Source organism: Lithobates pipiens, unplaced genomic scaffold, assembly GCF_037356315.1.
Source record: "Lithobates pipiens isolate NorthernLeopardFrog02 unplaced genomic scaffold, aLitPip1_a1.2 Scaffold_13, whole genome shotgun sequence".
NCBI classification, from domain to species: Eukaryota; Metazoa; Chordata; class Amphibia; order Anura; family Ranidae; genus Lithobates; species Lithobates pipiens.
The window spans coordinates 450,546,417-450,564,672 of NW_027507718.1; the positions used below are offsets into that span (position 1 = coordinate 450,546,417).

At 43.4% G+C, this 18,256-nt stretch overlaps 1 protein-coding gene across 8 annotated transcripts in view; it reads right to left on the minus strand.

Moving 5' to 3' along the window:
• Positions 1-8,282: 8,282 nt before the first annotated feature.
• The window catches only part of CPEB2 (cytoplasmic polyadenylation element binding protein 2), a 130,863-nt gene continuing 120,889 nt past the window's right edge, over positions 8,283-18,256 (minus strand). For all 8 annotated transcript variants that reach the window (XM_077477765.1, XM_077477764.1, XM_077477771.1 and 5 more), the window contains one exon: positions 8,283-12,302. In XM_077477765.1, the coding sequence (XP_077333891.1) occupies positions 12,075-12,302 (228 nt within the window). In that variant the 3' untranslated portion in view covers positions 8,283-12,074. The remainder of the gene's footprint in view (positions 12,303-18,256) is intronic.

Sequence of the window (18,256 nt, forward strand, 5' to 3'; positions counted from 1 at the left end):
CCTCACATACAGTGTAAAGCAGAGAATGGGACAGAAGTACTGCAGTCTTATCAGCTGAAGCTGATGGGACTCATACAGGCAAATACTAGGTAAACAGCACAAGTAAATACTATGAAATAAACAAGTCAGCTATGAACAGGGAAGCAGGGTTGCCATAGAAATGTTGGATTGAGAAAGAGGCTTGGTTAACAGTACAGGAAGTGCTCAATGTAAGGGCGGAAATACACTCCACTGCGGACTCAGAAAACAATACTTAAAATGGAGCTGCCTAACCTCTGGAAACAAGTTTTTTAAAGTTTCTTTAAACAGTAAGTAATATGCGATTTGGGCTGGATTACAGTGGCTATGGTCTGATAATCTTCTAGATTGTAAGCTCTAACGAGCAGGGCCCTCTGGTCCCTCCTGTATTGATTTGTATTGCAAGTGTACTGTCTGCCCTCATATTGTAAAGCGCTGCGCAAACTGTTGGCGCTATATAAATCCTGAATAATAATAATTACTTATTATAATGGACTAAATGAAAAGATGCATCAGAGTGGGAGAGTTTACTTCCTCTTTAACCACTAGAGATCCGCACTATAGCCGAATGACGGCTTCAGCACGGACCTGCTTTGTGCACGAGCGGCCTGCGCGCCCCCCTGAGGGGCGCGCGCGGTGCGCTCTGTGATCAGCGAGTCTATGAGACTCGCCTGATCACGGATCGGAGCAAGGGGTCGATCCCGACCCCTTACCACGTGATCAGCTGCCAGCCAATGACAGCTGATCATGTGACAAAACAGAGCCGGTAATCGGCTATTTTTCCTCCTCGCGCTGACGGCGCAAGGAGAAAAAAAAAGCCGATCACCGGTGGCCGTGATCGGGACATCAGTCCCGATCACGGCCAGCTTATCAGTGCCCACCTGCCCCCTGCCAGTGCCACCTAATAAAAAAGTGCCACCCATCAGTGCCACCTATCAGTGCCCAAAATCTGCCTCACCAACAGTGCTGCACCCCAGTGCCACATATCCGTGCCCATCAGTGTCATCTACCAGTGCCTATCAGAGCCACCTCTCAGTGCCACCTCTCAGTGCCCATCAGTCCCATCTATCAGTGGTACCCATCCGTGCCACCCATCAGTGCCGCCTTATCTGTGCCCATCAGTACTGCCTTACCTGTGCCTATCGGTGCCACCTTATCTGTGCCAATTAGTGCCACCTTAACTGTGCCTATCAGTGCCCACTAGGGATGAGCCGAACACCCCCCGGTTCGGTTCGCACCAGAACTTTCGAACGGACCCCAAATTCGAACGAACTTTAGAACCCCATTGAAGTCTATGGGACTCGAACGTTCGAAATTAAAAGTGCTCATTTTAACGGCTAATATGCAAGATACTGTCCAAAAAAGGGTTTGGGGACCTGGCTCCTGCCCCAGGGGACATGGGTCAAAGCATAAAATGTTTTTAAAAATGGCCGTTTTGGCGGGAGCACTGATATTAATGACGATTAAAGTGAAAAAAAAAAGTGAAATATTCCTTTAAATATGGTGCAAATCATTGAGAAAAATGGCATGGGTAGCCCTCCCTGCCCATTACCAGCCTATTTGGGTCTTCTACGCATATTAAGGGGAACCCTGTACCCATATTAAAAAAAGGAAATGCGTGTGGCCCCCAGGCCCTATATACTCAGAACAGCAGTATACAGGCGGTGCAAACAAGACAGGGACTGTGTAGGTTTGTTGTGTTAAGTTGAATCTGTTTGTAATTTTCAACTGGTACATTTTTAAAGTGTAGCTCCAGTCAAAAAAACTATTTTTAAGCTTTTTGGAAAACATAGGGAAGGGTTATCACCCCTGTATAATTTGTTTTGTCGTCCATCTTTTTTCATCTCACTTGCTGTTGTCTCCTTCCGTTTGCAAGTAGGAGATGTTTGTAAATTGGATGTTTGAAAGTAGGGGTCTGCCCTATATGCTCTGCAGAAATGGCAGAACAAGGTGTTGGTTTTGCCACAACATTGTAAGCCCTCAAAGTGACTCTTGGTGGGCGCTGGAGCACCCTGCTGTGAACGATTATATCAAGAATTGTAATTACATGCCATTGTTGAACAGTGGTAGAAAAATTGACCTTTGGTGGTTGTGGTGCTGGTGCCACAACACTATAAGTCCTCACCGTTACTCTGGGTGGGCACAGGAAGGGGCCCTCCTGTGAAATATTATATCAAGAATTGTAATTACATGTCCCTGTTAAACAGGGGCAGAAAAATTGGGCCTTAGGCACTGGTGCTGGTGCCACCACACTGCAACCTCTGCCATATACTCTAGTTTTATTGCAGGAATTAGCCCTGCTGCAAAGCATTGCATCAAAAATTGTAATTAAACGCCCCTGTTAAACAGGGGCAGACAAATTGGGCCTTAGGCATCACCCAGAACCAGAAATGTTCTTCCAACATATCAGCGGAGGAGGAAGAGGATAGACAATCAACATAACAGGACAGTCACTCAGCATCAGCATAGGCAGTCTTGAAGGGATGTGATATTTCAAAAAAAATTATTCTGTTACATCAGCTTCAGGTGCTTGGTAGCTGTGGGTGATCCAAGACTGATTCGGTGGACAGGCGCACCCTGTGATCGGTAACAAAGCCACCAGCAGCACTGAAGGTGCGTTCCGAAAGAACGCTGGATGCAGGACAGGCCAGTAGCTCAATTGCATACTGTGCAAGCTCTGGCCAGTGATCCATCCTCAAGACCCAGTAAGCCAGAGGATTTTCGGTGGGAAAGGTGTCCAAGTCTGACCTTGCCCCTAGGTATTCCTGCACCATGTAAATCAGACGCTGGCGATGGGTGCTGGAACCGATCATACCTTGGGGCTGCGGACTAAAAAATTGTCTGAAAGCATCAGTCAGACGGCCACCTTCTCCACCGCTCCTTCTGACCGATGCCTCAGCAACACGTTGTCCAGGACCAGGAGTTTGTAACCTCCCAGTCTCTGGGAACGCGTTGCACAGACCTTTCTGCAAGGCCTCCCGGAGATGTCTCATCCTCTGCTCCCTCTGCGATGGCAAGATAAGGTTGGCAACCTTACCCTTGTACCGTGGATCAAGGAGAGTGGCCAGCCAGTATTGGTCCCTCTCCTTGATCCGAAGAATATGAGGATCCTTCCGCAGGCTTTGCAGGATCAGGGAGGCCATGCAGCGTAGGTTAGCTGAGGCATTCGGTCCGGAGTCCTCTGGGTCACTAAGGACAACATGATCCGCAGCTACCTCCTCCCAGCCACGTACAAGTCCACGTGTTTCTTGGGACTGTAAATCATCCCTACAAGACTGCTGCTGCTGATGCTGAGTGCCAGCCTCCACCTCCATGCTGACACAATCATCCTCCTCCTCTTCCTCCTCCTCATCCTCTTCCTGTGTGATGGGTGGCACAGCAGGAACACTGTCTGGATAAAGGGGGCCTTGAGAGGCAAGGAAGTCCTCCTCTTCCTGCCTCTGTTCTGCCTCAAGTGCCCTGTCCATTATTCCACGCAGCGTATGCTCCAAGAGGTACAGTGTCACTGATGCATGCACTGTCACTGCTCACCATCCTTGTGGCCTCCTCAAACGGCGACAGGACAGTGCATGCATCCCTGATCATGCCCCACTGGCGTGGTGAGAAAAAACCGAGCTCCCCTGACCCTGTCCTGGTGCCGTAGTCGCACAGGTACTCATTGATGGCCCTCTGCTGCGTGTGCAGCCGCTGCAGAATGGCCAACGTTGAGTTCCACCTGGTGGGCATGTCACATATAAGGCGGTCCTTGGGCAGGTTCAACTCCTTTTGGAGCTCAGCCAGCTGAGCACAGGCATTAAATGATCGGCGGAAATGCACACAGACTTTCCTGGCCTGCTTCAGGACATCCTGTAAGCCCGGGTACCTGCCCAAGAACCGCTGAACCACCAGGTTAAGGACGTGAGCTACACAGGGCACATGGGTCAGTTGTCCCTGTCGGAGGGCGGAGAGGAGGTTGGTGCCATTGTCGCAAACCACCATTCCTGGCTTAAGCTGGCGTGGCGTCAACCACCTCTCGGCCTGCCCCTGCAGAGCTGACAAAACATCCGCCCCAGTGTGGCTCCTGTCCCCCAAACAAACCAGCGCAAGCACGGCATGGCATCGTTTTGCCTGCGTACTTGCGTAGCCCCTGGAACGCCTACGGAGCACCGCTGGTTCTGAGGACAGAGCACTGGAAGAGGCCATGGAGGAAGAAGAAGAGGAGAGGGTGGAGGAGAGAGGTGTGTCACAACCAATAGTAGCATTTTGGAGGCGTGGTGGCGGAACAACCTCCAACACTACTGCACCTTGTCCTGCATCCTTCCCAGCTGCCAGAAGAGTGACCCAATGGGCCGTGAAAGACAGGTAACGTCCCTGTCCATGCCTGCTGGACCATGAGTCAGCGGTAATATGCACCTTACCGCTGACCGCCCTGTCCAGCGAGGCAAGGACATTGCCTTCCACATGCCGGTAGAGAGCCGGAATCGCCTTCCGTGAGAAAAAAAATGGCGTTTGGGGACCTGCCACTGAGGAACCGCACATTGTACAAACTCACGGAAGGGGGCCGAGTCTACCAACTGAAAAGGCAGCAGTTGAAGTGCTAGCAATTTAGCCAAGCTAGCATTCAACCGCTGGGTATGTGGATGGCTGGGAGTGAACTTCTTTCGCCGGTCCAGCAGCTGGGGCAGGGACATTTGCCTGCTATAATCGGACTTGGGTGTACCGCTAGCAGAGTTCCCGGAAGCACTTGGCTGTGACACACCTAATTCTACACCTTCATTCCTCTCAGAGCAGGTTTCAGAGAGGACTGAAGGTCTAGTGGGGTTGGAGATGCCAGCTGATGAGGAGCAAGGAGAGGTCCGCTTTGTTCTTTGGTGTGGGTCTTTGAGGTACGCTTGCCAACGAGCTGCATGGCAGGTCAAAATATGTCTGGTCAAGCATGTGGTGCCCAAGCGGCTGATGTTTTGGCCACACGAGATACGCTTGAGACATATGTTGCAAATAGCAGCGGTGCGATCTGATGCACTCGTCTCAAAAAAGGCCCACACCAAAGAACTTTTAGAATAATGCGCAGAGGCAGCGCCCTGCACAGGCGAAGCTCTGCGGTGTGATTCAGTCGGTGTGCTGCCCCTAAGCTGGCCCCTGGAGGGCATCCTGCCTCGTTGGACATGTGCCTCCTCCTCCTCCCTCCTTCCAGGCACCCACGTGGAGTCAGTGCCCTCATCATCCCCTCCCTCTTCATCGCTGTAGCAAACCTGGAAGTATGCTGCAGCTTGTGGAACATGACTGCCAGATTGCTGTCCTTCTTGAGCATCCCCTCTCTCTGCGCTCACGCTACTGCCTTCCTCTAGCTGAGTGTCATCATCAGAGCCCACAAAACACTGGGCATCCTCCTGGAGCATGTACCCAACACTGTGCTCAAAGAGTTCAGGAGACTCCTCAGGAGGACGTGGTGGGTCTAGGGAAGGAGTCACTGATGATGACATTGAGAGGAGGGAAGACGATGCGTTGGCAGCTGCTTTGCTAGTACCCTGAGACTGGGTGAGAGGATGAGGAGGATGAAGAGGGCTTGGTCATCCACTCTACCAAGTCGTTGGCATGTTGCGGCTCAACATGTCCAGCTGCCGAAAAGAAGGACAAGCGTGTCCCATGGCCACGTGCTGATGACAATGCACCGCGTCCACGACCAGCACTGTTGTCTCTAGACACAGAGCCTGCTTGCCCTCTTTTATCGGCTCGCGCCTGTCTGCCTCTCCTTGCTGGCCTTCCAGACATGATAATGGCCTGAAGGGAGTTGGGTAAAACAGCAGTGTAATGGAGTCACACAACACCCACTAAGCCCTGCAGATGGCTCTATTAGAGAACAGCAATAAACGGTAGATACAGGTGTATATTGTGCTGGAGTCACACAACACCCACTAACTCCTGCAGATGCCTTTATTATAGAACACCAGAGATAAAGGGGTATACTGTAATTGAGTCACATAACACCCACTAAGCCCTGCAGATGGCTCTATTAGAGAACAGCAATAAAGGGTAGATACAGGTGTATATTGTGCTGGAGGCACAAAAAACCCACTAACTCCTGCAGATGCCTTTTTTATAGAACACCAGAGATAAAGGGGTATATTCAGATGTATACTGTGCTGTGCTGGAGGCACACACAACTTCCAATAACTCCTGCAGATGGCAAGTGGGCTCAAATAGATAAGAGCTATGTAGGTGGATATAGCGGTGTGTACTGGGTACAGAGCACGCAGACAGCACGCACAAGCTCCTAACACTACTGACTGCAAGCTCTATTATAAAAGATAGATCACTAGCTATATAGGTGAGGTGAGGTGAATATAGCGGTGTATACTGCGGTCAGGGCACACAGACAACAACCACTACACAACAGCAAGATCGAAAATCGTCCGAAAACGATCGGTGTGTACTGTGTTGAAGGTACACAGAACACCCACACACTGCTTCAGATGCCAACACGCTACACTAGGCCGCCGCGCTGGCGGCCTTATATAGTGTGGGGCGTGTACCACACAGCCTGAGCTATGATTGGCCACAGGCAATCATGGCTCTCCTCGCTGCTGGCGCTGTGATTGGCCAAGCATGCGGGGTCACAGTGCATGCTTGGCCAATCATGAGCCAGCAATGCACTGCGATGACGCAGTGCATTGTGGGCCATGAGCGCCACACGAATTTGGCACGAACAGCCCATAACGTTCGGAATTCGCCGAACGGGCGAACAGACAATGTTCGAGTCGATCGTATGTTCAAATCGAACACGAAGCTCATCCCTAGTGCCCACCAGTGCCGCCTCATAAGCGCATTTCAATGAAGGAGAATAAAGACCTGTTTGCAAAATTTTATACCAAACTAAGAAATTTTTTTTTTGTTTGTTTAGCAAAAAACAAAACTCCCAGCTGTAATTAAATACCACCAAAAGAAAGCTCTATTTGTGTGAAAAAAAATTATAAAAATTTTCATTTGGGTACAGTATTGTTTGACCACGCAATTGTCATTCAAGTTGCATCAGCGCTGAAAATTGGTCTGGGCAGGAGGGGGGGTTTAAGTGCCCAGTAAGCAAGTGGTTAAACATGTATTGTAAAGTATCTCGGTGTGCAGAGGGTTCATCCAGCATTTATTATTTGTAAGACGACATTCCCTTTGAGCTGTTGCTGAAGTAGCTTGACTCCAGTATTTCACAGATGTTCACAGTATACAAGAAAACCCCCTGGCACACTTCTCCAGTTAGTCAGCACAAAAATATATTAAATTCTTTACATTTTGTATTTTTTTTTTTAAACAAAACAAACTCTAAACTATCTGGACTTGCAACTCGCGCGCGCACACACACACACACACACACACACACACACACACACACACGTGCTGCAATTCATTTGTCACGTAGTGCAACTTGGATGTGGTTTATTTTATGGGGCTAAAAATCACACAGGAATAGCACCAATGTAGTACAGCAACTTTTTCCAAAATAGTTTAGTGCTGAGTTGCATTGATGTGAATGGGCATCAGCATGATTTCCATCGTCATGTGCTTCTGGAGACCCAAGTTGCATCTGAAATCGCACTAGTGTGAACATAGCCTTAGCTTATTTTATTCATTAATGGGAAACATTTTGAATTTTGTGTATTGCCCAGCACATGTGCACCTTTCCTCTTGCTATGGATTAACTAATTTGAGTGAACACAGTTTTGTTTTTTGTGATTTAAAGGCATTGTAAAGGCAGAAGGTTTTTTTTTATCTTAATGCATTCTATGCATTAACATAAAAAAAACCTGTGCGCAGCAGCCCCCCTCAGCCCCCTTAATACAAACCTGAGCTCCATCTCTATCCAGCGAAGCTGCATGTGTGTCTTAGCTGCCCAGGACTCCTCATTGGCTAAGAACCAAAACGGGAGAGGGAGGGGCATGTTGCTCCCTGTCTGAATGGACACACAGAGCCGAGACTCGTCTTGGGTGCCCCCATAGCATGCTGTTTGCTGTGGGGGCACTTAACAGGAAGGAAGGGCCAGGATCACAGAAGAGGGACCCGAGAAGAGGAGGATCTGGGCTGCTCTGTGCAAAACCACTGCACAGAGAAGGCAAGTATAACATGTTTGTCATTTTTTTATTTATTTTTTTATGAGATTTTACAAATCACTTTAAGCACATCACCTTGGTGATGGCCACTCTGAGGCTGGACTTTGCATCTTAAACCATGAAAAAGGCTTTCAAGTTTAGATTTTGAAATTGTGACCCTCAAAAAAGACTCATGGAAACAGAACATGCCAATAACTTAAGTTTATTAGTCAGTCAACAATATTACAAATATTTAAAAATTACTTAATATAAATAGTTGGCAGCAAACTATTTCATTACAGAGTTAAATTACCAGTACAACAGACAGACTGGAGATTTAGACACCTGGAAGATGAAAGTAAAATTTGAATCAATTAAAAAAAAAAAAAGAGAAAAAAAAAAAAAAAAAGAAAAAAAAAAAAAATCAAGCTGAAGGCAATCACCTAGTGTCCTTAAGCGTGGGCTTATAATTATACAGAATACCCAAAAAATATAAATCAACTAAATTTGCATATCAAATAACCTTTAATAATTACAATCCAAACACTCCATAAGCCACTTGTGCCATTCTATACAGAAACTCTGATTTAGAAACTAGTTGCTTTAATAGTACAAAGATTTCAGCTCCAAAAATAATTCAAAATAAAATAAAACTTTAGCAATTAGCGTCATAAAATTATATTTTTTCCCACATAAAAATACAAAAATTATATTAATGACAAGAATATTAATTCTAAAAAAAAAAAAAAAAGAAAAAGAAAAAAAAAAGAAAATAAAAAACACAAAAAACCAACAAAATAGAAATATGCATGAAAAAAGTCTCTCCTTTTGTTAGCAAAACACTATCCAAAATAACTACAATCATTTACATCAGTACAAAGATTTCTGGATTTTAAAAAATAGTTGCAATGACAAAAGGGGTATTTTTTGACAGTAAAAAATGACACTGTGGATAAAATCTGCAAAATATGCAATGAAAAAAATAAATTTGCATTAAAAAGGTTTACACTGTTTTTATACAAATATTAGAAACAGTATTGCACATCACAACACAGAATCGAGGTTAGTCAGCCTTCCAAAATGTGTTATATTCAAGTTTTTTTTTTTTTTTTTAGCATCTTTGAGGAGAGGCTTTGTGCAGCCAGATGCAACAGGGATACAATATCAAGTGTTGTCCATACACAAATATATAAATGCTAAATGTTTCCTTCTTAACAAAAAGTGTGGATTTTAAAGTTTTTTTTTTTCCTCCATAGTCATACACTTGGGCAGCAATATGCACACTGGGGGAACAAAAGTGAAGCTTTAAAAATATAAAAATACAATCAAAATCAACTAGCAATCTTCTACAAAAATAGTAAAATAAATATGATTTATAAAAAATCTAATACAGTGTTCAACAATTAGAAAAAAAAGAATTTACTACATACAAATACACACACAAAAAGCAGGACTGGAACTGGAGGCAGTATCAGCTGCCTCACGCAGAAGTGAAATGACAATAAAAATTACTTTCTGCCAATCTCTCCTTTAGAATATTTTTATATCATATTCTATTTTTTTTTTTATTTTAAATTTAGTAGGAAGGGGTCATTTCTACCCAATTTTAAATATATTTGTTTTCTCACTTTAGATGCGCCTCTCAAATTAGTTTAAATTATTGGTAAGTTTCTTTCGATTTTCTTGGTCATCCAAAAAAATCAGGGTATTGCAAAAGGGATGTTAATTAAAACAAACGTGTCAAAACAGCTGACGTTCAAAGATTTCTCTCCAAGATATAAAATATAGTGCATAACAAAGTCAGAATTGTTTTGGGGTTAGGTGAGAAGAGTGAAGGTTGATAAAATACTATTAATAACACAGACCCAGGGAAAAGGAAGGAAATCCCTTCAAGAAATGGGTAAGGGGGGGGTATCAACAAATAAATTAGAGACACTCTTCAGAACACCAACAATTTTAAACATTTAAAACGTGAACTACAACCACAACAAAAACAGCAAGGTGAGACGAGTCACATATTGTACAGTACAAAAAAAAGCACGTTGCTGACAACCAGTAATAACGCATTTTTCTTTTATCGTACACAGAAGATTGTCCCATAGGTTTAGCAAGAAAACCCCTTTTTTCTCTCTATTCTTTCTGTGTTAAATTGGTAAAAATTTGTGGCGTGAAAATTGTCAAGTCCATTTTTTTCTTTTTTTTTTTTTAGACTGACATATCTCTCATAGGCTAGTTGCATAACCTCATGGCTTAATGAGATTTAATTTTTATTTATTTTTTATATTTGAAGACTAAACTATTATCTTTGACTGTTGGCTTCTTAAATAAATACATATTTATTATGTGTATACTAAAAAAATAAAAACAGAATGTGCGATCATTTAGCAGCCTTGCTCCACTAAAAAAAATAAATTATTACAAAGATAAAAAAAATAGAAAAGCTACAAAAAGTTGCGTGCAGACAAAACCAATTTCAAAATAACGTTTTAGCCACTGTTGTCTTGAAGGTACAGAGGAGCCCTTATGCAACTAGCCATCTGTGTTCTACCATCTCCATTTTGACTTTTAATCTTATTCTAAAGCACAAAAGCAGTTTTTTTTTTTTTAATTATCATTAATAGCAATATTAATTATACCTACTAAGTTTCAATAAATAGCTTGCGTGATATACATTTGGTGGCAGATTACAAGTGTGCTGGCCATCTTTGGTTTGAAAGAAAGTTTTAAACCAAGTTTAAATTTAAAAATGATTTAAATTGGAAAAAGAGTAAGCTACGTATTTCCAAAGCAATTTCATATTTTGTTTTTGTTTTTTTGTGTTCCAGTTTTTCGCTACACTACTTCACGTCACGAAAGTCAGAACCACACATCACGATGGGGACTGCACAGGGATTACAATATTACATCCAATCCTTGTAAACTGAAGTCCACTACCGACCAGGACAATAAATGGCTGCACTTACTAATCTAAAACAAATCTTCATATTTTACACATTTAAGGACATTTGTTTTACTTTGAGTCACAAGTCATGCAAATATGCTTTGTTACAAAAAAAGGTTTTGTAATTTTGCTCATGCTACTGTACCTAGTTTCAAAAAGAGCTGTGTTTTTCTGCTTTTTTTTTGTTTTATTTTTTTTTTAACGTTTTTATCTGCAATACCGTATCTGTGGTTAGTTAATATTTCTAGTGCATGCATATGGTGTAGACAGGTAGGTAAACATGCATATTTCACATTCTAAAACTATGGCAGTTTTAGCCATATTGTGCTGCCTGCATTTTTCCCACAATGCAGTTTCTGAAAACGTTTCAATCCTGTATAAATAGGTGGCATTACACACAACACCTATATAGCAGCAAAGCTAATACAGCTTATGATTAAAAATGTTTAAAAATAGCTAATAAAAATCAGATTATCTTGAGGTATTATTTCTTGCAAGTCAAAATGGAGAGCGAAAAAAATCAACCCTATATTTTTTTTTTTTTTTCAAATTTACATACACACTTAAAATAGCAACAATAAAAATAATCTTTTAGTAGCAGACATTTTCCATTTTCACTATTAATTGCTACCTTTGGTAAATAACTGGGGCTGATCTGATAAGTTAAAAATCCACGTCTAGAAATAAGTGCACACTTCATCCATATAGATAGATATAGATATATAGATATATATATATTTATAGCAGCAGACTGTGTTGCCCCTATGCAGAACATTCTCATATTCTAATTTCAGCATTACATATAAAAAGAACTTGGAAAAAAATATAAAAAAAATTTAACATGAAAATATCACAAAGAATTAGTAAGCCTGAGATGTGGGGTTGTTTTGTGAAAAAACGAGAGGCTTTTAGTGTTTTGGCTGCTGATACAGATGCACGTATACAGGTTTGGGGGGGGGGGGCAGAAGAATGCACTTATTCCTTCTGCACGTCAGTATCTTTAAACACAGTAAGCCGCATGCACCCTTCTCTCAGTGATTGACGGGGTTAAGCCGAGTTTAGTTCCAGCGGAAGTGGATTTGACGGGGCCGGTCAGCTCCTTCCTTCACCAGCGGCTTGTGGAATTCACGACCGGCCCGAGAGTGGATGTTTGCCCAGCAGAACTCGCAGTAATACTGCAGACATGTGACATTGGCACAGAAGAACGGAGCAAATTTCCCACTGCAGCGGGCTCCCTGGCATTCATCGCACATCTGGTCATCCAACACGTATGGCTTCACCTCTACCTGCATCACATGATAAAGACAATTACAACATCATTACTTTACTTGTAGTTTCATTCATAGAAAGGCATAAAAAATCCAGCAGTGCTTTACAAAAAAAAAAATACTAAACCATTGACATCACTAAGGACCTCTCCTTAGAGGAGCTTTAGAGGTGAGGTTGGCGGGGCACAGAGGTGCGATGTGGATGGAAAGGCTCAGTGGTAAGCTGTGAACAGGAGGGTACATTAAGGTGAGCTGTTGAGGTGGGAGTGCATAGGTAATCTGCAGAAGGAGGATGCAGAGGTGAACAGTGAATGGTTACCAGTCACAGCCAGCATCCCACAAGCAAGATGGCGGCCCCAGAGACCTGTAGATCGACAAAGAACTAGCCTGGGCGATGAAAGCGCTGGATCTCTGGGCTGGTAATGGTAGGGTAAAAAAAAGTCAGCTCCAGTATTTCTAGCTGCTGACTGGATTTTTATTTTATACCCGACTGAAGCTCCTTTTTAAAAAGGACTTTGTAAAGGCAGAAGGTTTTTTAATCTACAGACCAGGTAAGTAGAACATGTTTATTATTTTTATTTAAAAAAATAAAACCTTAAATTTTGCGAGTATAACATCTGTAGGATGTGTGGTGCTGTGCATACAGTGAGCAGGCTCAGGTTCTATTGCATGCCCCTTTCAGCTCCCCCTGCTGTCAGTGCATAAGGCCACAGCCACTCTAGAGTGCCCAGGTCTTTCAGAGTCCTAACAACACCCCTGCACCTAAGATTACATTAAAGGTGAAGATGAACTTTAAGATAGATTTGCGCTCCTGATAAAATTGCATACATTAAATATGACTGCAGTGACTGAGTGCTGTGCTGTCTGGTCCTGGTGAGTTCCATCAATGAAAGGAAGCTTCTCCATTTATAAATCATCTCGTTTTACTCTTGACACATCTGCAGCTTTCCTCTCTCCAACAACCTCTGATGCTCGGATTGGTTACTGGCTAGTCATTTAGAGCTCTATTCATGTGTAATGCAGGGCTATAATTTATCATAAAACAATTGCGAGCCCATGCCATAAGCTTGGTACACAATTTGTTTTATCCCTGGGTGAAATGAAAAAAAACGAAGCTCCGGTCAGAGCCGCTGTACTCACTATGTGAAGTATAGCAATCCCCCCCGCTGAGCTATTGTGTTCAGACAGGGGGGTGGCCCCTCCGCAAGAACACTCCAATCTGCGCTGCTATTGGCTAAGAGTGCTGATCGGGAGGCTGTTGGCTGCTGGTCTTACAGCATGCCCGTCCAACAGACTGTCATACACACAGGACGAACATTGGCAGTTTTTTCATTGAACCGTAAATTGTCTCTCGACGTTCGGCCCGCGTGTACCCGGCTTTAGGCAAGACAGTTACAGCAGGCAGCAATAAGCTGGAAGAGTATAGAATGTGGTTACTTTTCTTTATTCTTGAAAAGCGAGAAAAATAACTGTTGCGGGAAAAGGAATCACAGGATTCTGCAGGTCGGGAAAACTGCTGACATCTCTGCTTTGCTTGGTGGACTGTACACTTCTATACTACAGTGGTTCTGCATCCCACAGGATGCTGCCTCCAATGTCACATTCTTTGAATTTTCACAAACATACTGATTTGTCTAGGGTGGATTTTATAACAAAACGTCACCATTTGTATAAATACAGGACAGAATCGAAAGTGTTCACTTATAGCATGATTTAGACTCTGCCATCACTAGAGACGGGATAGTGCAGCATTTTATAGGAGCAAGTTAAAAAGGAGTTTGAAAATTTCTGCAATTATGATATTTTTCTTATGCAGACTTTTCCCAGCAGGCAAATGGCTAATTCAAATTTTACTTACTATAGGGAACTGAAGACACTTTTTAGAGGACTCCTTAAAAGAGGCGTAAATATTAAATGCTGTGAATCAGTATTTTCTCTAGTTATCTTCCAGGGCAGCATCTGAGAGAAGGCTCCACCTACCTGAACCTGGAAACACATCATCCACCATTATAAAAAAAACAAAAAAAAGTGACACATACCTCAGTTATTTGCATTTCCTCCAGACCAAAAGGAGCACCACTTTTGCTATTTTTCAAGGAAGGCTACCCTGCTTGTTTCAGGTACCTCCCTGGTTGCTTGCAATCTTCCCCGCAGCTGAAAGGCCTTATGCTAGTCAATCCTGGCCATTTCCCCCCTCAAGTAGACCCCACTCAATCCACTACCCATGCAAAATATTGGGGGAGGGGGATGCCCGTGGACCAACACTGGGCCTTGGTTAACAACCGCTCACCATGCCAGGTGAAGCAAAATGGTGCCGGGTGCACCTGCACATGGCGATCGGGTCCCTTCCAGTGATGCACTTCCTCTAAAGTGTAATTTCCAGTGAGCAGCGGGCATTCTGGACCTATATTACTTCCAGTTGTGAGCGGAAAGCTACTCTGGCCCAAGATAGCAAGGCCGGGAACATGGAGACTATACTTTCTTGCTTCAGTGGCAGCTGGGGAGTCAAACATCACAGCAGTATTTACTTCCATGCATACATATTGCAGGACAGCCAAGGGCAGAACACTTAAAATGACTGACTATTGACCATTTCTAAGTGGACCCTTTCAGATAACACATGATCCACCTGCCTTGCAGTTCCTGTGCTTCAAGACGGCTCTAAAGTAAGCTAGAAGTCTCCATTGTAAAAACCTCTGTTTCCTGACCTACCCACTAGTCATTTTGTCTATCTTGTGGGAATGGCATCCCCCATAAGTTCTCCTTAATGGGTCATGGTTTCTTTTTCTGCGGACCAATGCTTCAGAAGACAAGAAGCAGTATCTCTCATTCTCACCCTAAGCAACATGCTTCTTATGAGACTAAGACCATTATGGCAGAAGTGCATAAACAAACTTGAGAAAGGATCTTGGGGAACTTTAAAGGGGTTAGTGTTTTCAGGTAAAGAGGAGATGTCCGCCACCTTCCTTTCCCTCCAGTCCTTAGTACAAAACCTGCAAATGCACAAATGCAATCTACTACAGGCACTGCACAAACCAAGCGTCTACAGGAGAGGAAAAAAAACTGAAAAAGTTCCTCTTCCACACAGAGGATACTGGTGAGATTCTGAAAGCCATATCGGAGACCTTAGGCATCAGGGAAGAACACACCAAACTATCTACATGACAAAATGTACAGGGGGCTAACAACCCAAAAATACCTGTACATTTCCAGTCCATAAATCTTTAAACTATATCATAATGACAGAAAGAGCGGACCCAGAGAAATGGATGTTTACCCTAACCCCTCTAAAAAGCAGATTCCCATTTTCAGAAGAAGACATGGATCCTTGGGCAAAATGTCATAAAATAGACTCTGTTCAAAATATCAAAGACGACCGTCCTATCATTCAAAAATACAGGCACACAGCGAGCCAATGGAAAAAAAGGCAAGGGGCACTGCTAAAAAGGGCCTGGGAAGTGGGGACGGCTAACTTCAAATTGGCTATAGCTACCAGGTGTGTCGCCCGTACACTTATCTTCTGGCTGGACCAGTTCCAAACTCACCTGGAATCTGAAACATCCTGAAAAACCCAGAGGGGAGCTATTGAAAACTTTACTAACACATTCTCACATTACACAAAGACAAAGCCCTCAGGAAAAGTCCAACTTCTTTGAAATCTCAACTCTTTCAACAAGACCATAAGATAAGAGAAATTCTGTATGGAATCAATATACTTCACCAGGAACCTACTGCCACTAGAAGCATTTATAGCAACAGTAGATCTCAAAGATGCCTATTTACATGTCCCAAACAGTCACCAACGGTATCTGGGGTTCATGATAAAGGGGTCCTCGGGGTACTGTACATCTACATTACATCGCCCTACAATGTGGTCTCTCCTCAGCACCAAGGATATTCACAAAAATATTGGTGGGAGTTCTGAAAGGGTTGAGACCAAATACGATATATACCTAAAGATCTCCTTTCCTTCTCCGACAGAGAACACAACCTGCAGATAGCCATCCAATATTTCACAAATTAAATTGGACAAATAAAAATAAATCACACTTAACACAGACACAAACTGTGACCTACCTAGGTTACATAATAGACACCAGACAGGCAAAAATCTCACAAAGGAGAAAGCATAGGAAAGAATGGAAGATATAATGTCTCTCTACCTAGTAACAACAGTCAGAACCATAGTGATATTGGGCCTCATGACCTCATCTATTCCGGCCATAACATGGGCCCCAATTTCATACATGACCCCTGCAGAACTGCCTCCTTCCCAATCGGATGGAAGTCCAGCGACATTAGAAAACTGGGCCCATATCACCCCACAGGTCAAAAGATTCTATGGCGGCTGAACACCAAAACATACAGCCTGGGCAGCTGTTGGCACAAACCAGCATAATTGGAATACCCACTGATGCAAGTATGTGGGGTGGGCCATGCACCTGGTAGGCCAACTAGCACAAGGCAGGTGGGGAAAGACCTGGGCGCAGACATCTTCCAACATGAGAAAATTGAAGGCAATGGAACAAGCTGTACACCAGATCCAGCACCAAAATCAGAGGCAACCATGTACAAAATTTGGTCGGAGACAATGCTGCCACCATTAACAAATGTCTACAGACAGGGGTTTACCTGATCTGACGGTTTGATGGCCTTAGCAGACACCCTGCTAGCCTGATCAAAATCTACTTTCCCTGCCAGTTATCCATCTGAAGAGGGCTCAAAATTCATTGGCAGACTAACCTTGAAACTTCTGATATAGATTGGTCCCTAGACCAGGGAACATTAAACTGGCTTACAAAAACATGGGGAACACTAGCAGTAGACCTCTGCTTCAAGGATGAATACCAAGATGCCAAATCTCTTCTTTCTAACAGAGAAAAGACTGCAATGCAGGTTTGGATGTCTCCGCAGAGTTCGTTATTGCCTCTTGCTCACGTGTTCCCTCTGACTAATCTCTTGCTGAAGGTAATCGCAAAAACACACAAGTAAAGGAAAGCAACAGTCATTTCAATTTTTCATTTGTACCCTGATGGCCTCACTGGCTCTCATTTACAAAGCATGAACATGCAATGCAACCTCAGACCCTGCTACCACTCAAGATCAACTAAAGCAGGGGCCATCAACATACCCTCATCAGAAGACACCAAAATTTTCAGCTTGGCTACTTGTAGGATATTAAAAGACAAGGGATTTTCAGACAAAATCAGTAACACACTACTCACTAGTGGGAAAAAGGTAACATTTACAATAAAGTCCACAAAAAATGCGAACCCTGGAACAAAGGACACAGTCATGAGAGCAGACCACTTAACCCTACCATTCTAGAGTTCCCAAGAAGGAATGGTAAAGAAACTCTGAAAGTGCAGGTTTCAGAATTGCCCTGTTTTATAAACGTTAAATTGGCAGAAGAACCACTGGTAGGAAGATTTCTTTGTTCCATTGACAGGGCAAGAACTCCCTTTTCCGGGAACTTCATGCACTGGGACCTATCCACAGTCTTAAGTTTTCTCAACCCACCATTTGAACCTATTGAAGACTGTTCTTAAAAAAAAAAAAAAGGCTCACCCTCAAAACAGTTCTGTTGGTATCCTTGGTAACCACATAATAGTGAAGCGAGATCCAAGCATTCTGCATTTTAGAACCTTATTGCACCCATCTTCACGGACAGGATAGTTCCAAAAATGGACCTAGCTTTCTGGCCTGAAGTAACCTCAATGTTCCACAGATGGCGAGACTATCATACTGTAATTCCATTTGAGGTATGTGTCACTTTAACAGTGCATGATATGTTTCCCATTTTCAGGTTGGAAAGCCTCCTCTCAGATGCTGTCTTAAAAAAAATTTAACCAGGTACCCAACTTTGTTTCACTTTTCCTTAAGCACCATACTGCCCATCACACCATTGTTGTGGAACGAATGGGGCACATAGAAAACTGAATTTTTCTTATGAAGAAAAACACAGGTCACTA